Raw genomic sequence first — 18,477 nt, forward strand, 5'->3', positions numbered from 1 at the left:
AAAACCTTGAAACACTGTATTCCTTCATAAACATTTGCCCACATTTAATACTGAGTACATTCTGATGTAACTTCTAGGTCCACTCTAAGAATCTAAATTTGTTTCCATTCCCAGGTTCAAAGATCTTTACACTAGTGATAATGTTGATATTAATAGTCACCACCATTTGCGCTTTGAGCCCTGAGCCAAGCATTGTGTTAGGAGTTTTTGCACTTGCTACCGCAAATACAATTTGAGATGTTTGCCAGATATGGAACTGAGGCTTAGGGAGGGTAAGAAATTTGCCCAAGGCCACAGAGCTAATAAATGGTAGGGCTGTGCTTCCACTTTTCAGTTTACCAACTGGTCAAGAAAGTTCTATTTAGCAAGTGAATTAAATTAGTATGCAGATAACATAAATGTATAAGAATGAATATAAGGTGGGTGCAGTGGCTCATGCCTGTAATCCCAGAACTTTGGGAGGCCAAGGGAGTGGGTCACTTGAGGTCAGGAGTTCAAGACCAGCCTGGGTAACACGGTGAAACCCCATTTCTACTAAAAATACAATACATTAGCTGGGCGTGGTGGTGTGCGCCTCTAATTCCAGCTACGTGGAATGCTGAGGCAGGAGAACTGCCTGAACCCGGGAGGTGAAGACTGCAGTGAGCCGAGACTATGACAATGCACTCCAGCATGGGCAACGAGAGCGAAACTCCGTCTCAAAAAAAAAAAAAAAAAAAAAAAAAAAAAGAATGAATATAAAATAACTTAAGGTCAATCCTGTCAATCTACAGGGTTCTCCCAAGTGTCACGTGACAGCCCTGCTAAGGAAGCAGTGCCCTTCCCTCAGTACCATGCGGTCAGACAGCACCCAGCATCGCTATCCTTCACAGATTTCCTTCCAAACAGGGTGCCTTCTCCTTTGTTCCCAACAGAATTAGAGGCCACACCAGAGGAGAAAGAGACATCTTTTTTTTTTTCTTGTAAAAACATATGCCCCTCCATCCAGTTTAGGCTCTTGAAGCTTGGGAGTTGTAAGGATAATGAATGATTCAGAAGACAATTAAATTCACCCAGAAAAATCCCAGCAAAAAACTCCCAGGACTACAGGCGTATAGGGGTTTCATAAGGTGGCCCACAGAGAAAGTAAACATGAAAAAAACTTAAGCCTATCTACATTACCAATGAAATGGCAATGTAATTCTTCCGCCTAACCCCTTCACTACAATACCCATCTAAGGTAAAAATCACTCTCACATAAAAACATGGTTGTGCTGGGCCGAATCTGGCCAGTCCTCAAAACCAACAGCAGCTGCTGGCAGTGAGCTGCTACTCCGGCCATGAGGGCAGAGGAAGGGCAGAGCAGGCATGGCTGCTTCCCAAGGGTATCTAAAGTATATTCACCACCACACAGTTCTTAAAATGTCTTTCCTCCATGATACCCCATTTCCCAAATTTCACTCAAAGACAGAATATCATAAACAGAAGGGAATTTTGCTCAAGAATAGATAAGATCAGTCCATTGTAGGCAAAAGTATCTTTAACCCAGGAATAGGGAATAACATCGAAGACTACTGAGGCCCCTGGTCATGGTTCTCATGGGTGAGACTTGTGATAGACTGTGTAGGGTCCAGGGTTAGTTCTATGTTCCAGAAAGGTCTATGAGCTCTCCTGGTGCCACAGTTTAAAAGAAAAAATCAACGTAAAATATTTAATTAAAGATGTTTATGTTAAGCAAATACTAAAATTTGATTCATTCTATTCAAAACAGACAAACCTATATTTAGATATCTGATTTATTTGTATTTTAATGGTGCTTAGTGAAGAAACATGGTTATTTTGGTTCATTATTTGAAGAAAAAAAACTCACCAAGAACAGCAATGTATTCTGAATTAAAATAAACATTCCTAGGCTGGGCGCGGTGGCTCAAGCCTGTAATCCCAGCACTTTGGGAGGCCGAGACAGGTGGATCACAAGGTCAAGAGATCGAGACCATCCTGGTCAACATGGTGAAACCCCGTCTCTACTTAAAATACAAAAAACATTAGCTGGGCATGGTGGCACATGCCTGTAATCCCAGCTACTCAGGAGGTTGAGGCAGGAGAATTGCCTGAACCCAGGAGGTGGAGGTTGCGGTGAGCCGAGATCGCGCCATTGCACTCCAGCCTGGGTAGCAAGAGTGAAACTCCGTCTCAAAAAAAAAAAAAAAAAACATTCCTTTATCCAAGTTTTAAAAATTTCTCAGCTTCACAAAACCCCTTAAAAAACTCCAGAAGGAAAACTTATGACACTAGATGGCAGCAGAGTGCTACACCAAGCTCCACAAACAGCAAGCCACCTGCAAGGCCTTCGTAGAATGAGTCATTCCAAGACCTGTAAATGGGTTCCTCGTAAGCCCCCTCCTCAATGCTGACACGAATGGTCAGGGCGACCTTTATATAGCTTTTTTGCAGGACACTGGGAGCAATGAATTAATTTCAATACAGCATAAAAAGTCAACAGGTAAATAGCTTTAGAACTAGAAATTACAGTCATTTATATGTTTAATTGGATGATTCTGGGGAAAACCATAATTTTCAATAATTTTATTGAAAGGATGAAAGAATGATACAGACAGGGCAACACCCCCGCTTCTGCTAATGAAATAGAAGACCTGGAGACTGGGGCAGCTGGCGCCACCACGCCTCCGTGCAGCCGGTGGCCTCGCTTCCCTCCCGGACACTCTCTGCATCCCTCTGCCCACTGGCATCCACAACCTTACACATCATCTCCTCTTTGGTTGCCATGGATTCTTCGTCTTTGTGCCTTTCTAAGCTCAGTTCTTTTGAGAGTCCATCTCTTCTCTCTGCTCTGGTGCCCAAACACCTCCCAGGTAAAGCCAGCCTTCCAGCTCTCTCTCCTCTCCATAGATAAACTCCTCAGAAGCCTAGTCTGTCCTGGCTCCTTGCTCAGGAACCCCTCCCCACCATCAGAAGCACTTTCATCCATCGTTCAGTGGCAGCTGCTCTCTCCAGGCCTATCAAGTGATCTGCCCACTTTTCCCCAAGCGTAGAGCTGGCTGGGTCACACTGCACCAGCGTTAACAGAGATGAGCCCATCCTTCCTTGTTTAAACACGTCCTTCTTCACCAGTCTTCATGGCAACCTCCTGCATTTCTTCCTATCCCACTGGCCACTGATCAGTAAGCACCCTGGAGCTTCATCCTGGTCCTCAGCCCTTGGGGCGCTCACTGCCCAGGGGTTTCACTCATCCCAAGGCTTGAAAGACCACGCCTCACATACACCCCTCTGGCCCAGTCCCCTCATCTCCTGACTCGACTTCCCTCCCTGTATGTCTATGAGCCATCCAGCACAAGCCTCTGCCAATCTCAGGAAGCAGCATCACTGTTTTGGTTAGACCAAAAGTGAAGATGTCATTTGTGAATTCTGCCTCTAGGCTGCCATATCCAACCCATCACCAAGTCCTGAGTCTACCTCCCATGCTTCGGCTGCTGTTGTGCTGGTCCTGGCACCACCTCATGCCTGCACCAGTCCACCAGAGGCCTCCCTGCATCCATTTGCCTGAGCAGCCAAAGCCAGCCCCCAAAAACATAAATCCAATCATGATAGCCTGGGTTCCCACATGCTGTTTTATTTCTTTGTCTATTTCTACCACTAGAAAGTAAGCTAGACACAGCAAGGACTCTGTCTAGTTCTCTACTGTGTCCCTAAAACCTAGAACAGTGCTGGGCACACAGCATGTGTTTAATATGTGCTTAATGAATGGGAGAAAAAAGAAAAAACACTTATGCAGATATTCTAAATGAGGCCCCACAGGTTAAAGTTGGGACGACTGTTTTCCCAAAGCAGTCCCATCCCATCATTTCCATTTAATAATCTAGTAAGAATGAACTTAGGAGTAAATCTGAAATTTCACATTTTTACTGGGCTTTTAAATTTATTACTTCATTACTCTGTATATGAAAGCTAGCCAGACACTTAATTTGGGAAAATAATATTCTTTAAGTATCTGATTATCTTTGAAAGTTTATCATTGTATAGTAAATGTTACTTTGAGAACAGTGAATCCACATTATTCTAAAACTCAGGTAAAGTACAGTGATATATCACTTAACACTGGGGATACCGTCTGAGAAATGGCTGTTAGGCAATTTCACTGTCGTGCAAACATCACAGAGTGTACTTAGACGAACCTAGAGGGTTAGCCTACTGTACCCCTATACCACATAGGGTTGTTTCTTGCTACAGTCTAGGCGTAAACCTATACAGCATGTTATTGCACCAAATCGTAAGCCACTTTAACACAATGGCAAGTATTTCTGGATGCAGTTTTGACCTCTCAGGCTCTAGAGACCCTTAGCCACACTAAATTTACATAAAAACATTTTCTTGGCCGGGTGCAGTGGCTCATGCCTGTAATCCTAGCACCTTGGGAGGCCGAGGCGGGTGGATCATGAGGTCAGGAGTTCAAGACCAGACTGGCCAATATGGTAAAACCCCATCTCTAAAAATAAAAATAAATTTCTTTCCCAATAATAAACCTTAGCTTACTGTAACTTCTTTTTACATTTTAATTTTTTTAAAAATTTGAGTCTTTTTGTAGTAACACTTAGCTTAAAACAAAAACACAATGTACAGTTGTACAAAAATAATTTTCTTTATATCCTTATTCTATAAGTTTTTTTTTCTATTAAAAGTGTTTTTCTTGGGGCCGGGCGCAGTGGCTCACGCCTGTAATCCCAGCACTTTGGGAGGCCGAGGCGGGTGGATCACGAGGTCAAGAGATTGAGACCATCCCGGTCAACATGGTGAAACCCCGTCTCTACTAAAAATACAAAAAATTAGCTGGGCATGGTAGCGTGTGCCTGTAACCCCAGCTACTCAGGAGGCTGAGGCAGAAGAATTGCCTGAACCCAGGAGGCAGAGGTTGCGGTGAGCCAAGATCGCGTGCGCCATTGCACTCCAGCCTGGGTAACAAGAGCGAAACTCCTCAAAAAAAAAAAAAAAGTTTTTCTTTTTAAACTTTTATAGAGAACAGTGAGGCCCCCATCAGCCTGCCCCAGCACCATCGGAAGGCGCCACAGAACCTCCGCTGAGATCACAGCTGCCACCCTGTGTCCCTCCTGAGCTCCAGCTACAGGTGTACACCTTGGTTATAAGCAGCGATGACCTGTCACTGTAGCGACAGGGGAGAAGACAGTGCCTAAGAGCAGGATGGCCACACACATGTGGAAGCAGCACTGGTGGAGGAAATGCAGGGTGGGGTGGGTGGTGAGGAGAGCAGGCACCAGGGAAGACAGGGCCTGCCAGAGGCAGCCTGTCAGCAAGGGCCAAGGCCATGGTGCCCAGGCTACAGCCAGGTGTGGGGAGGGCCAAGGCCACTGGCAGGCTCCAGAACAGGGCCAGGCACCAGAACAGGGCAGACCTAGGGACTAAGAACGTATGCCCCACCCAATCACCCCCACACCTCAACCTATGTGGTTGTCCCGCACAGGCCTCCCTTCTGCTGGCTCTGCTCAGGGACACTGTCCACCTGTGCCCCTGGCCTTCCTCATGTCTGTTCCACCGTGACTCTGTGTCCCCTCTCCTCTATGTAAGCCCCTTAGGGGCAAGGACATGTCATCTATCTTTGGGTGCCCCATGCCTGAAGAGTCCCTGGTGCCTGGGGCTTATTAATAACTATATTCATAAAGAAGAGATACCCATTAATTAGGCATTTCTACATCAAAGGCCAATTCTAAAATGGAGGCTTCCCACTGGCGGTGGCACTAAATTACCTGGCATGAAGGCACACAGGACCAGGTAATTCCAGAACTTTGGAAAGCCGAGGTGGGAGGATCACTTGAGACCAGGAGTTTAAGACCAGCCTGGGCAATACAGTGAGACCCCATCTCTATTTTTAAAACAATAAAATAAGATCAAGCCACCCATGAACACACTCACTTTGGCATTAGTAATTTTGTGTCCTCAGGCAAGTCAATCACCAGCCCTGACACAGGCTGCCCTGGGTCTGATTTCTCAGCCAGTCCCTTCACTTCTCTCAGCCTCGGTTTCCACATTTGGAGACTGAAGCTACTGCTACGGGTTTCACAGCATCGTCAAGGTGATTCACTCAACGGGAACACAGGTCAAATACCCAGCACAGGGCCTGGCTCAGAGAGCTCAGATCTTCCCCTCTGTACTCCCCATTGTAGGAAGTGGTCAAGGTTCCTTCCAGGTATAGGAGCCCATGAGTTCAAGCTCCACTGATTCTGCCCCCAAGTCATCGCTCTTCATGAGAGACGGAAGATCGCAAGTCCCACAGACCAACGCGCTGCTGTCAAAGAACAGCCGGTGGACGACCTTCCCCCTCTCCACTGCGAACTGCTTTCCACAACAGTGGATGTTGTTCCTCTTCTCCACTGTAAACTGCTTTCTAAAACAGTGGATGACCTTCCACTTCTCCACTGCGAACTGCTTACAGAAACTGACTCCATGTTTTACTGGCTGAATTTATATTTTATATATATATATATATATATATATATATTTTTTTTTTTTTTAAGAGATGGGGTTTCACCATGGTCTCGATCTCTTGACCTTGTGATCCGCCCGCCTCAGCCTCCCAAAGTGCTGGGATTACAGGCGTGAGCCACCGCGCCTGGCACTGGCTGAATTTAAAAGGAACTCAGTATACACATTCAAGAAAACATCCTTGCGAACAAAATATGATCCCCTGCTCTGGAGCCAGGTGACGCAGTTGAAGAAATTGCTGACCAATAGGACAGATGAAGATGTGGCGAAGCTCAGTCTACATCCTTCTCTTTCTCTCCCCGGCTGGCAGCCTGGTTTCCAGCGTGGTTTGTTTCCTTTCCTTACCCGAACTTCTACTTGAGCCTTCCCAACAGACCCAGCTGGCCTTGCCACCCAGGGCACCATGTCCCCCATCTGCACACTTTCTTTGCAAAGCCTTCTCCAATGATCCTGGTTAGGGCTTCCATGCTTCTATACGTACTACCCAAGCTTTTATTTAATTATGAGAATAAATCCATTTTAGTAACTAAAAATGGCCAGCACTTACTGAGCATTTTCTTTGTTCTCAGTAATCTCTTACTTACAATCTATCATCTTACTTAATGGTCTGGGCAATTCTAAGGGGGGAGACATTATTATTGCCATTTTACAGAAGAGGTTAAGGGATTTTCCAAGGTGATAAACCAGTGAGTGGTAGAATGAACATGTGAGGCAGGCAAGTCAGGAATGGGGCTTACTCACTTCTGTGTTCCTTAAAGCACCAAGCAGCTCCTGGCACTTGTTTGCTCAATCAATCCATTTTTGTTGAGTCAGTGATCCTTAATCAAAAGACAGTCTCATTGCCTTGATATTCACGTGAGAGTGAGGTGTACCTGCCACGGCAACAAGTTCTATAAAACACCCTCTGGTCATCTCTCGGCTCCTCCATAAACACTGCCACTGCCAGCACTGCAAATCAGTGCTGCAGGCCAGCTACCAAATGCACTCCCAAGAGTTTTCATTTACTTTCATAAAAATTCCATGATTAAGAGCCTTTTAAAAACAGGCTGGTTCATTCCATCTTACAAGGAATTAAGTAAGTGCAAAAATATTCTCTCCTTTCTCCTTGGGAGATGTTATCATTGGGCACGATGACTGCAGGATGACGACTGAAAAGGCCACTGTTCATTCAATCACTCTTGACCTGCTAAGATAGACAGAGAGGTCTGTCCTCACCGTGGCCACAGTGGCTTTTCACAGAGCCCAGACTGCTGCCCTCTGTGTCCTTTGGACTGTGGCCAGGGGGCAGGTCCTACCTTGGGGTTATGCCCCTTCAATCAGAAAGGCCTGTTCCTGGGCAGGTTTTGGGGCGTCCAGGCTGTGAGCTGGGCTCAAAGTGAGACTTTGGTGTGTCCCTTCAGATGGACACCCTCTCTGGCTGCTGGGCTGCTGCTACCTGATTACTCTTGCCACGCAGTGGGAGCCCTGAGAAGCTGGACTTCAGTGCCAAGATCCCTGTCAGGCCCCTAGTCCTTGCTGCTGGAAAACCTGTTCCTTTTCAAGTTTATGAGGGCCCGAAAGTGTATGTATGCAATTACCCAAAGAAACAACGTGACCTCTCACTGCAGGGCAAGTTGGTGGGGCCCCTGTGTTTACAACCTTTACTCTGATATAAGACTGGCCACACCAAGTGATAACCAAAGATTTCCAAAGAGCATCCTAGCCTCCTCTTAACATAGGTAGCACCTGACAGGGTGCCTTAAAGTGCAGGAGGTAATTATCCATTTTTTTTTTCTATTGGGGTTAAAAAAAAAGCACATAAAATATCATTTGCCATTGTAACCATGTCTAAGTTTACAGTTCCAGAGTTAAGTACCTTCTCCTTCCTGCACAACCAATACCGCCAGCATCTCCAGAACTTGTTCAACTCATGAAACTGAAGATCTGCATCCTTTAAACAACTCCTCATTTCCCCAGCCCCAGTCAGCCCCGGCACCCACCTTTCTCCTTTCTGTCTCTATGACTCTGACTACTCTAGGTTCCTCACGTAAGTAGAATTAAACAGTATTTGTCTTTCTGTGACTGGCTTGTTTCACTTTGCATAATGACCTCAAGGTTCATTTATGCTGTAGCCTGTGTCAGAATTTCCTTCCTTTTAATAACCCTCCATTGTACCTATAGAGCAGATATGGTTTATCTGTTCACCCACTGACGGACACTTGGCTGCTTCCACCCACAGCTAGTGTGACTAGTGCTTTTGGTAATAATCCATTATTGTGAATAACATGTGCAAATATCGGCCTAAGGGCTTGCTTTCACTTTTTTTGTATATATCCCCAGAAGTAGAACTGGCTGGATCATATGGTAATTGTATTTTTAATTATTTGAGGAACAACAATTGTTTAAAAAAATGTATTGATCAATGTACCATTGGGTGGGACACTTAAACACAGCTATTAGCTCTGCACTGCCAATGGAAGCTTTTGGTGGGGACCAGAGCTCCTCAAGATGTTCAGGACTGACTGTCCCCAAGTGACTTAGGAGGGTCACATAAAATGTGCTTCATGAAGTCACATCTGTTCATTCTAGAAGGTAGTATCTATAATATTTACTCCGAAGTACAAAAGCCAATCAAATTTAGGTAAGTATTTGGATAATATGTATTTAAGTCTGAGATCTAAATTTGTTAGAGAAAAAAATTAAAAGAATGCTGAGTTAAAGAACAGATGTATTTCTTACATTTTCATAAAAATGATGTCTGTACAATGATAAAGATACAAATAATACTCTGTAATTTTGACAATACTAGGTCATTTATGGTAACATAAAGGAGTTATTTTGCAAGGTTTTTGTGTTTTTTTATAAAGCAGGTTAAATTACTACTCCCAAAACAGAGAGCTGCTGTGAAAAATAAATTAAAATAGCATTAAAACAAAGTCCATCTTCTGAACCCATTCAGAAGAAAACATGAAGCTGAATGGCCAAGGTCTCTGATCAGTGTATGAAAAAACTAACACTATCTACTGGAACTTTCAGGAATGGATGCAGAAGAGCAAAGAAGAACTGGAAAATGCTAAAATAAATGAGAGTTTTCCAAGCACCTCCATCAGCTGGGAAACAGGCAACTGTCAAACAGACAACTGTCAAACAGACGCTGACTCTGGCTCTATCTCTGTGATGGTCACTCACAAAGAATATGCCTCAACTGTTATTTATAATTAATATAAGGAGCTTAGGGACCAAAAACGGCACCATGACACATCTCAGAATAGTGGATCTCTGACAAGCAGACTTGCCTCTTCACCTAAGAGCGCATCTCTGTGCCCTTTTTTTTCTGTCGATGCTGTGTCAGTGCCGCAATCACCTCTCATGGGTCACACAGAGATAGACTAAAAGGAAGCTACTTTTATATCACAATAACCTAGGATCGTAAATTTTATAACGCTGATCATATCGAGATCATCAAAACCAATTATATAATAATATGCAATAAAACGATGAGAAATCCCAGTGAGAACTCCTTCCTCTTAGTTCTCACGCCTCTACTAAATAATTTATCGTGTGTCACCTCTCGCTGGGAGACCTGGAGGACAACGATCACACTTGAGTCTCGGTATCTCGAGGGTGCAGCATGCTGCCTGACTGCAGTTAGGTGCCCAATGAATAAGCACCCTCCCCAATGGCAGAGAATATGGGGTGGCCCAGAAAAGTAGGTTGTAGTCAAGTTTTCCCTACATGGAGAAAAAGCTCTAGGAGGTTCCAGCTCCTTTGGAGCAGGATTAAAATATTAATTTTAGACTTTGTTACCTTAAAAAGTGTGCATGTTGTAATTTCCAGTGTAATCATACAAAAAATTAAGAAATATCTAAAGTCCAAACTTGTAAATGGGGAAAATTGAAACAAAAAAATGGAGAATCCCAAAGAATAACAGAAAAAAGGCAAAAAAAGAAAAATTGTAACAGGTAAAGAAAATAATACCAAATATGTGGATAAAATTACAAACATCTCACTAACTACAATAAATGTAAATGCACTATATATTCCATTTTAAGTGACCAAGATTGCCAGATTTAAACACATTTTTAACAACAAACTATTTACAAAAGATGTAAACCAGAGGAGAAAATAATTATCAAAAATAGGCAAAATTCTAACCAAAAGAAACCTGGTCTAACTATATTAGTATCAGTAAAACTAGACTTTATCTTTATTAATGCTTTTCACCTTAAAGAGAGCCCCTTCATAAAAGATAGAAGGTATAAATCGTAGGAAATTATACCAATCTTAAAAGTTCATGCCTTACATAACAGGCATCAATATGTAAAAACAACCAGAATTATAAGGAAAATCTATAACCAGAGCCTCTCTCGGTAACCAATAGAAAAAGACTCAAACCCCCTCTACACTCCTTCCCCCAAGTCAGAAGATAAATTTAAACAATTTCACAAACTTGACCCAAAAGACCCAGAAAGAATACTGTAAGAACATCAGAATACACCTTTCTTTTTTCTTCTTCCAGCATGTATAGGCACGAAAAAACACTGATCCTACCTTGAAGATGAATGCTGGGTGTGGTGGCTCACGCCTGTAATCCCAGCACTTTGGGAGGCTGAGGTGGGTGGATCATGAGGTCAGGAGTTCAAGACCAGCCTGGCCAACATGGTCCCATCTCTGCTAAAAAAAAAATGCAAAAATTAGCTGGGCATAGTGGTGTATGCCTGTAGTCCCAGGAGGCTGGGGCAGAAGAATCTCTTGAGCCCAGGAGGCAGAAGTTGCAATGAGCCGAGATAGAGCCACTGCACTCCAGCCTGGGCGACAAAGCTAGACTCTGTCTCGAAAAAAAAAAAAAGATGAATGCAGCCCAGAAGAGAGCCACAGCTGACTCAAAGCCAACACCTAAGATGAGTGAGAATATGTTGCTATGAGCCACAGATATTTGAGGGTTACTATTATATAATCCAATCAAAGTTAATATGTTAAGTTTATTAATCAACTACCTCTGCCAATGAAAGAAATATTCAAATCACACTTAGGAATTAAAACAAAAAATCATGATGCTTACAATGCTATATTTTAAGAGATGAAAATGTTATTTGAATTAATTGGGAATTTGTTTTGGAGTATTTTCTATGCATAGCCAAGGAAGTTTTAATGTTCTGAAAACTGAGATGATGAAAAGAAATCAATTAAAACCTGACTCATCCAATTAACAGCTCACCACTCTTTTTGGAAAATAACAATTACATGCTAAAAATGGGCTTTTAAAAAAAGATGAAATATTCTGCACAAGGGGAAAACATGTTTAGAGGAAATTCCGCAAAGAAATTACTTTTGAAATTATTCACAAAACTGCACAAAGCACAATATTCCCAACTGCTCAATAAATAATATTATCATGCTAAGAAATAAGATTTTTAAGAAAGTAATTCTTTAAAAACATAAATGTCACATACATTCACTATTTTCAGATGCTGACAGACCAGGAGTACTCTAGGTAAAGAGATTCTGGGTTTTCTCAGGGGGTTAGTGTTTCGAGATGTTTCAAGCCTGGTTCAAGCTCTTAGGAGGGACACATCTACATCTAAGCTCTGGCTCTGCTGTACACTTGATTCAACACGGCAATCCTCTCCCTGAGCCTTGTTCTAATCATATGTAAAGTACGGACAAATATTAGTACCTAACTCTGGAATTTGTTATCATTAAGTGTGGTAAGTCAAGTAAATAGCTTAGCACAGGGACTGGAGTGTAACAAACCATTATGGAAGTGTCAGTCAGCACTATCACCAAAGGTAATAGAAGTAACGTGTCATAAAGTTCTTCAAGTGGGGGACAGACATGAAAACAGCCCTTCATCCAGCAGGTCTCTGTCAGAAAGACTCAAGTACAACCTTGGGAATGCTCGAACTTGAATGCCTTCTAAAAACTTACCAAGTCACAGAACTCAAACACCAGGAGGTAGGGGATCGCTTCTACGCACTGTCCAACACACTGAAGAATATTTGGATGCTGAAGAATACTGGTAAAAATAAAAGCCATAAAGTCGTTCATCAGGAAACATGATAATATAATTATTCAAACAAAAGCATAATAAAATTATTCAAACAATAATCCAAGTTTTTTCATAATTGATATAATATTTAAATAAATGACAGGCTGAAAAGATCACAAAGATTATACTTAAAAGGTGTATACTAAGTTATCTAGTAAGTCATTCAAAGCCAATCAGGTGAGTATTTTCACAAATAAAAAAAGGAAATGTAAGAATCTTTTAAAATCTTTTTTTCAAGAGACAGGGTCTTGTTCTGTCACCCAGGCTGGAGTGCAGTGGTGCAATTATAGCTCACTGCTGCCTCCAACTCCTGGGCTCAAGTGATCCTCCCACCTAAACTGGCCAAATAGCTGGCATTATAGGCATGTGCCACCATGCCTGGCCTCAAAAATTTTTATCTTTAGTCACTTAAGTTTAGAGATAATATTTTTTTCTTTCTTTTTTTTTTTTTTTTTGCCAATTAAACATCTCAGGATAGAGATAATATTTTAAAGCAGCATTTAAAAGAGGATAGCCTACACAGTCATCCCTTAGTAACTGCAGGGGACTGGTTCCACGAATCCCTGAAGATGCCAAAATCCAAACCAAAGATAAGTTTCTTACATAAAATGGTGCCATATCTACACATAACCTATGCACATCTGCCGATATAAATTGTCTCTAGATTACTTGTAATACTAATACAATGCTAATGCTATGTAAAAAACTGTTATACTGCATTGTTTATATATTTTTTACTATTGCATTGTTACTTCTTCACATTTTAAAAAAATATTTTCTATCCACCATTGGTTGAATCCATGGATACAGAGGGCCAACTGTATATACAAATCTATAAGTATTTCAGCCAGGACAAAAAAGAGAGACCTGATCTGTACAAAAGAGAGAAAAACTAGTTGGGTGTGGGGACGCATGCCTGTGGTCCCAGCTCCTCAGGAGATTGAGTCAGGAGGATCGCGTGGGCCCAGCAGGTAGAGCTTGCAGTGAGCTATGACTACACCACTGCACTCCAGCCTGGGGGACAGAGTAAGATCCTGTCTCAAAACAATGATAACAATAAAACAAATTCAATATGTATTTCAATCCAGATATTAAATGACTCAGTTTCTCCTTCAGGCTATCTAGTTTATATATTCTTTTCCATAAATTTCCACTGTATATGCAAACTACTTTTAGAAAATATTTTGTCCAAATGAAAATAAAGTTAAATAAAAGGTATGCCAAAATAGTTTAAAAAAAAAAATCTATTATTTTGCTATAATTATGAATGTACAGGAAACTGCAAAGAGAGCCAAGAGGTCTGGTATACCCTTCACCCCGTTTCCCCTGTGGGTTCCATCTGACACAATGACATACAGTGTAACACCCAAACCTGGGAACTGCTGCTGCGATCAAGTGTGTGCAGAGCTCCATGCCATGTCTGCACATGCACAGATATGTGTAACCATCACCTCAATGGAGACCCAGAGCTATCCCATCACCACAAAGATCTCCACACCCCACCCCTGGCAACCACCAACCTGTTCCCCACTTCTAGAATGTTCTCATTCTCAGTCTAAGAATATTATATAAATGGATCAGTATAGTATGTGACCTTTTGAGATTGATTTTTTTCACTCAACATAACCCCTGAGGTCATCCAAGGCATTCCACGTGTCAATGGTTCATTCTGTTTTGCATGGGAGCAGTACTCCAGGAACACACCACTTTGCTAAACCACTCACCTCTTGATAGACACGTTAGTTTTTCCAGTTGTTGGCTATTACAAACAAAGCTGCTATGAACAATCATGCAAGGGTTTTTGTACAGAAGCAAGTTTTCACTGCTCTGGAATAAATGTCAAGGAGTGCAATTGCTGGGTTGTATGATGTGACAGTTAATTTTGTATGACACCTTAGCTGGAGCATAGTGCCCAAGTATTTGGTCAAATATTATCCTTATGTTTTTGTGAAGGCGTTTTTTGATGAAATTATTGTATCTATCTATCTATCTATCTATCTCCCTACCCACCTACCTACCTACCTACCGAGACAGGGTCTCACTTTGCCATCCAAGTACAGTGGTATGATCATGGCTCACTGCAGCCCCGAACACCTGGGCTCAAATGATCTTCCTGTCTCAGCCTCCTGAGAAGCTGAGACTACAGGTGTGTGGTGCCACTATGCCCAACTAGTTTTTTTTGTTGTTTTTTGAACAGACAGGGTCTCACCACATTGCCCAGGCTGGTCTTGGACTCCTGGGCTCAAGCAATCCTCCAGCCTCAACTTCCCAAAACGCTAGGGTAATAGGCATGGGCTACCATGCCTAGCAGATTACTATTTAAATCAGTGGACTTGGAGTAAAGCAGATCCTGCCACAATGTAGGTGGGCCTCATCTATCAGCTGAAGGCCCTACTAGAACAAAGACTGACCTCCCCCACAGAAGGAGGAATTTTGCCAGAAGACAGCCTTCAGCCTTGAACTACAACATCGACTCTTCCCTGGTCTCTAGCCTCCTAGTACACCCTGCAGCCTCTAGACTTTCCGGCCTTCATAACTTCATAAGCCAATTCCTTTAAAAACATCTTTTTCTATATATATACATGAACATACACATCCTATTGGTTCTGTTCCTCTGGAGAATGCTAATATATAACTAAAGCTAACATATAATTAAATGTATGTTTTGTTTTTTAAGAAACTGCCAAGCTATTTTCTACAGTGGCTCTATCATTTTACATTTCCACCAGCAATGTATGAGAGATGTAGTTTCTCAACATCCTTATCAGTACTTGGTGTTGTCACTATTTTTCCATTACAGCTCTTCTTTTTTATTTTGTTTTGGAGATGGAGTCTCGTTCTGTCACCCAGGCTGGAATACAGTGGTGCAATCTCAGCTCACTGCAACCTGCACCTCCTGGGTTCAAGCGATTCTCCTGCCCCAGCCTCCCAAGTGGCTGGGATGTCCAGCTAATTTCTGTATTTTTAGTAGAGTCAGGGTTTCACCGTGTTGGCCAGGCTGGTCTTGAACTCCTGACCTCATGATCCGCCTGCCTCAGCCTCCTAAAGTGCTGGGATTACAGAGGTGAGTCACTGCACCCGGCCTCATTACAGCTTTTCTAATAGGTATGAGGGGATCTTGATTCATTACTTTAGTGGCTTGTGTGACACTGAACATCTTTTCATGTGCTTATTTGCTATCCATGTTATCCCCTCTTTGGTGAAATGTCTCTTAATGTCTTCTGACAATCTGCGAATTAGGTTACTATTTTTTTCTAATCAATTTTGAGAGTTTCTTATAAATTCTAGATATGAGTCCTATGTCAGCTGTGTGGTTTCCATCTATTTCCTCCCAGTCTGTGGCTTGTCTTTTCACTCTGTTACCAAGGTCTTCCACAAAGCAAATGTTTTTCATTTTGATGATACAATTTATCAGTTTTTTTAAGGAAGTTTAGCCATATTTTTGTTCTTTTTGTTGTTCCTTCTTCTTTTCTAATGTTCCAAGACTCCTCCCTTTATCATTTCTTTTCCGTTTGGAAAACTCATTCTTTTAAAGTAGGTCTGCTGGTAATAAATTCTCAGTTTTCCTTCATCTGAGGATGTCTTGATATTCCCCCTTCATTCCTGAAGGGTATTTTCTCTGGAGAAAGAATTTCAGAGTTCTGATCTTTTAGAAAAGTGAAAAACGTGCTGATTCCTTGCGGCCTCCATGGTTGCTGATGAGAAATCGGCTGTCCTTCACATTGCTTCCCCCATAAGTAAAGTGCTATTTCGGTCTCCCTGCTGTTAGGATTTTTTGTCTTTCATTTTCAGAAGTTTGACTACATGTCTTGGCATGGATTTCCTTGGGTTTATCCTGTTTGGCATTTTCTCAGTTTCTTAAATCTGTAGGCTTTTTCCTTTCCAAATGTAGAAAATGTTAGCCACTATTGCTTTGAATCCTTTTTCAGCCCCATCCTCTACCTCCTTTCCTTCTGAGACATCTATGACATGAATAATGCTGGATCTTTTGTTCTAGTCCCCATGTCCCTGAGGCTCTAACTGAAATGACGAGTTCCTGTATTTTTCAGTCCTGAGGTTTCCATTTAGGTCTTCTATTTCTCTGCTGAGACTGTATTTTTTTGTTTTAAATGTGATGCAGCTGCTCACAAAGCATTTTTATGATGAGTGCTTTAAAATTCTCATTGGATAATTCTAACATCTCTGTCATCTGTGTTGGAATCTGTTGTCTTTTCTCGTTGAAGCTGAGTTCTCCTGGTTCTTCGAATGCCAAGTGATTTTCAGTTGACACCTGGACATTTTGGGTCTCAGGAGACCCTGGAACTTAATCATGTATGTTGCAGCCAGAAATCCCAAAGTGGTTTTAAACACCTGACTTTCAACAGACCACACACTAGCTTTACAGAACACATGCTAAGGTTTACTTACTAGTAAGGTTCTCCGTTTTTCAAAAAAATATCTTGTTCCTTTGGGCTGGCACTCGCTTTTAACTCCTTCACTATGACTCTTGCTACGCTAGTGCCCGTGTAAATCTCTCCCAGGAGAACCTAAAATCAAAGAACAGTTTTTTGTGTCATTTCCATTAAAATGATATATTTACCAGGAAATGGAATACACGTGAACAAGTTAAGCAATAAGCAGATGACCTTCTATTCTTTCACATACTAACGCACAAAAAGCTTGGAAAACTCAAATACTTTTCTTCAGTTATAGGACCATTTTAAACCATTCACCAGATATTTACAATATTCACTTATTTACATATATTTCTTTTCTATTTGTTTGAAAATGTATTTATATTTATTTGTATTTGATTTATTTTAAAATGTATTCTTTTTTTTTTTTTTTAAAGATGGGGTTTCACCATGATGGCCAGGCTGGTTTTGAACTCCTGATCTCAGGTGATCCACCCACCTTGGCCTCCCAAAGTGCTAGGATTACAGGCGTGAGCCACCACACCCAGCTAAAAATGTATTCTACTTCAGGGAAATTAACTATGACTTTACAGAAGTGCAATTTATAGGTTCAGTTCCAACATAATCAAATGTTACTCAAAAACATTTCCGCTAGGTTTTGTTACTTAGTCTGCTACACACATAAGCTACACATATGAGAAAGCCAATGTAAAATCAATTGTTGCTCTGAAACTTAAAAACTATCATACTCCATCCAATGATACCTGGCCTTGATCTCCTACCAAAACTCCACTCAACACATTCCACTGAAATCAACAGAAAACGAAATGAGAATGTGCTGCCTCACATAAGAACTAGCCATGCCCAGGTGCGCTGGCTCACACTTGTAATCCCAGCACTTTGGGAGGCCAAGTCGGGTGGTTCATGAGGTCAGGAGTTCAAGACCAACCTGGTTAACACAGTGAAACCCTGTCTCTACTAAAAATACAAAAATTAGCTGGGCATGGTGGCAGGTACCTGTAATCCCAGCTACTTGGGAGGCTGAGGCAGAAGAATTGCCTGAACCCAGGAGGTGGAGGTTGCAGTGAGCCGAGATTAAGCCACTGCACTCTAGTCTGGGCGACAGAGCAAGACTCCATCACAAAAACAAAGAAACAAACAACAACAAAAAAGAACTAATCACAAGGGAAATGCTAAATATAAAAGAGACAATGCCAAGGCATTCCAAAGTGCAATATTTAAGATGAAAATGCTAATAAAGGTTTTTATTTAACTCTAGAGAATGATCAAAACAGAGAATGATCAACACAAAAGATTTTCTTTTAAAATAGATTAATTTTAATGTTCTGAAAATAGAGTAAAAACCTGAACAGAACTCAATGTGTTTACCAGAAATATAAGGACAGAAAAATGGAGAAAAAGAAATTCTGATAATTAACTAAATCATTCTCTCTTTTTTTTCAGACAGAGTCTTGCTCTGTCACCCAGTCTGGAGCACAGTGGTGCAAATATGGCTCACTGCAGCCTTTAACTCCTGGGCCCGGGTGGTCCTACTGCCTCAGC

The 18,477-nt window shown here is 41.8% G+C and overlaps 1 protein-coding gene across 3 annotated transcripts in view; it reads right to left on the reverse strand.

Annotated features, from left to right (window-relative positions):
* LMTK2 (lemur tyrosine kinase 2) overlaps positions 1–18,477 on the reverse strand; it is a 98,918-nt gene that overhangs the window by 35,240 nt on the left and 45,201 nt on the right. For 2 of the 3 annotated variants that reach the window (XM_032266520.1, XM_032266519.1), the window contains exons 5-6: positions 16,928–17,046; positions 12,400–12,487 (exon numbers count right to left, since the gene is read on the reverse strand). In XM_032266520.1, coding sequence (XP_032122411.1) covers positions 12,400–12,487; positions 16,928–17,046 — 207 coding nt within the window. The remainder of the gene's footprint in view (positions 1–12,399; positions 12,488–16,927; positions 17,047–18,477) is intronic. The other variant, XM_032266521.1, reaches the window with a different exon arrangement.

This window comes from Sapajus apella, unplaced genomic scaffold (genome assembly GCF_009761245.1).
Source record: "Sapajus apella isolate SASKATOON/1434 unplaced genomic scaffold, GSC_monkey_1.0 scaffold159, whole genome shotgun sequence".
Classification (NCBI taxonomy): Eukaryota; Metazoa; Chordata; class Mammalia; order Primates; family Cebidae; genus Sapajus; species Sapajus apella.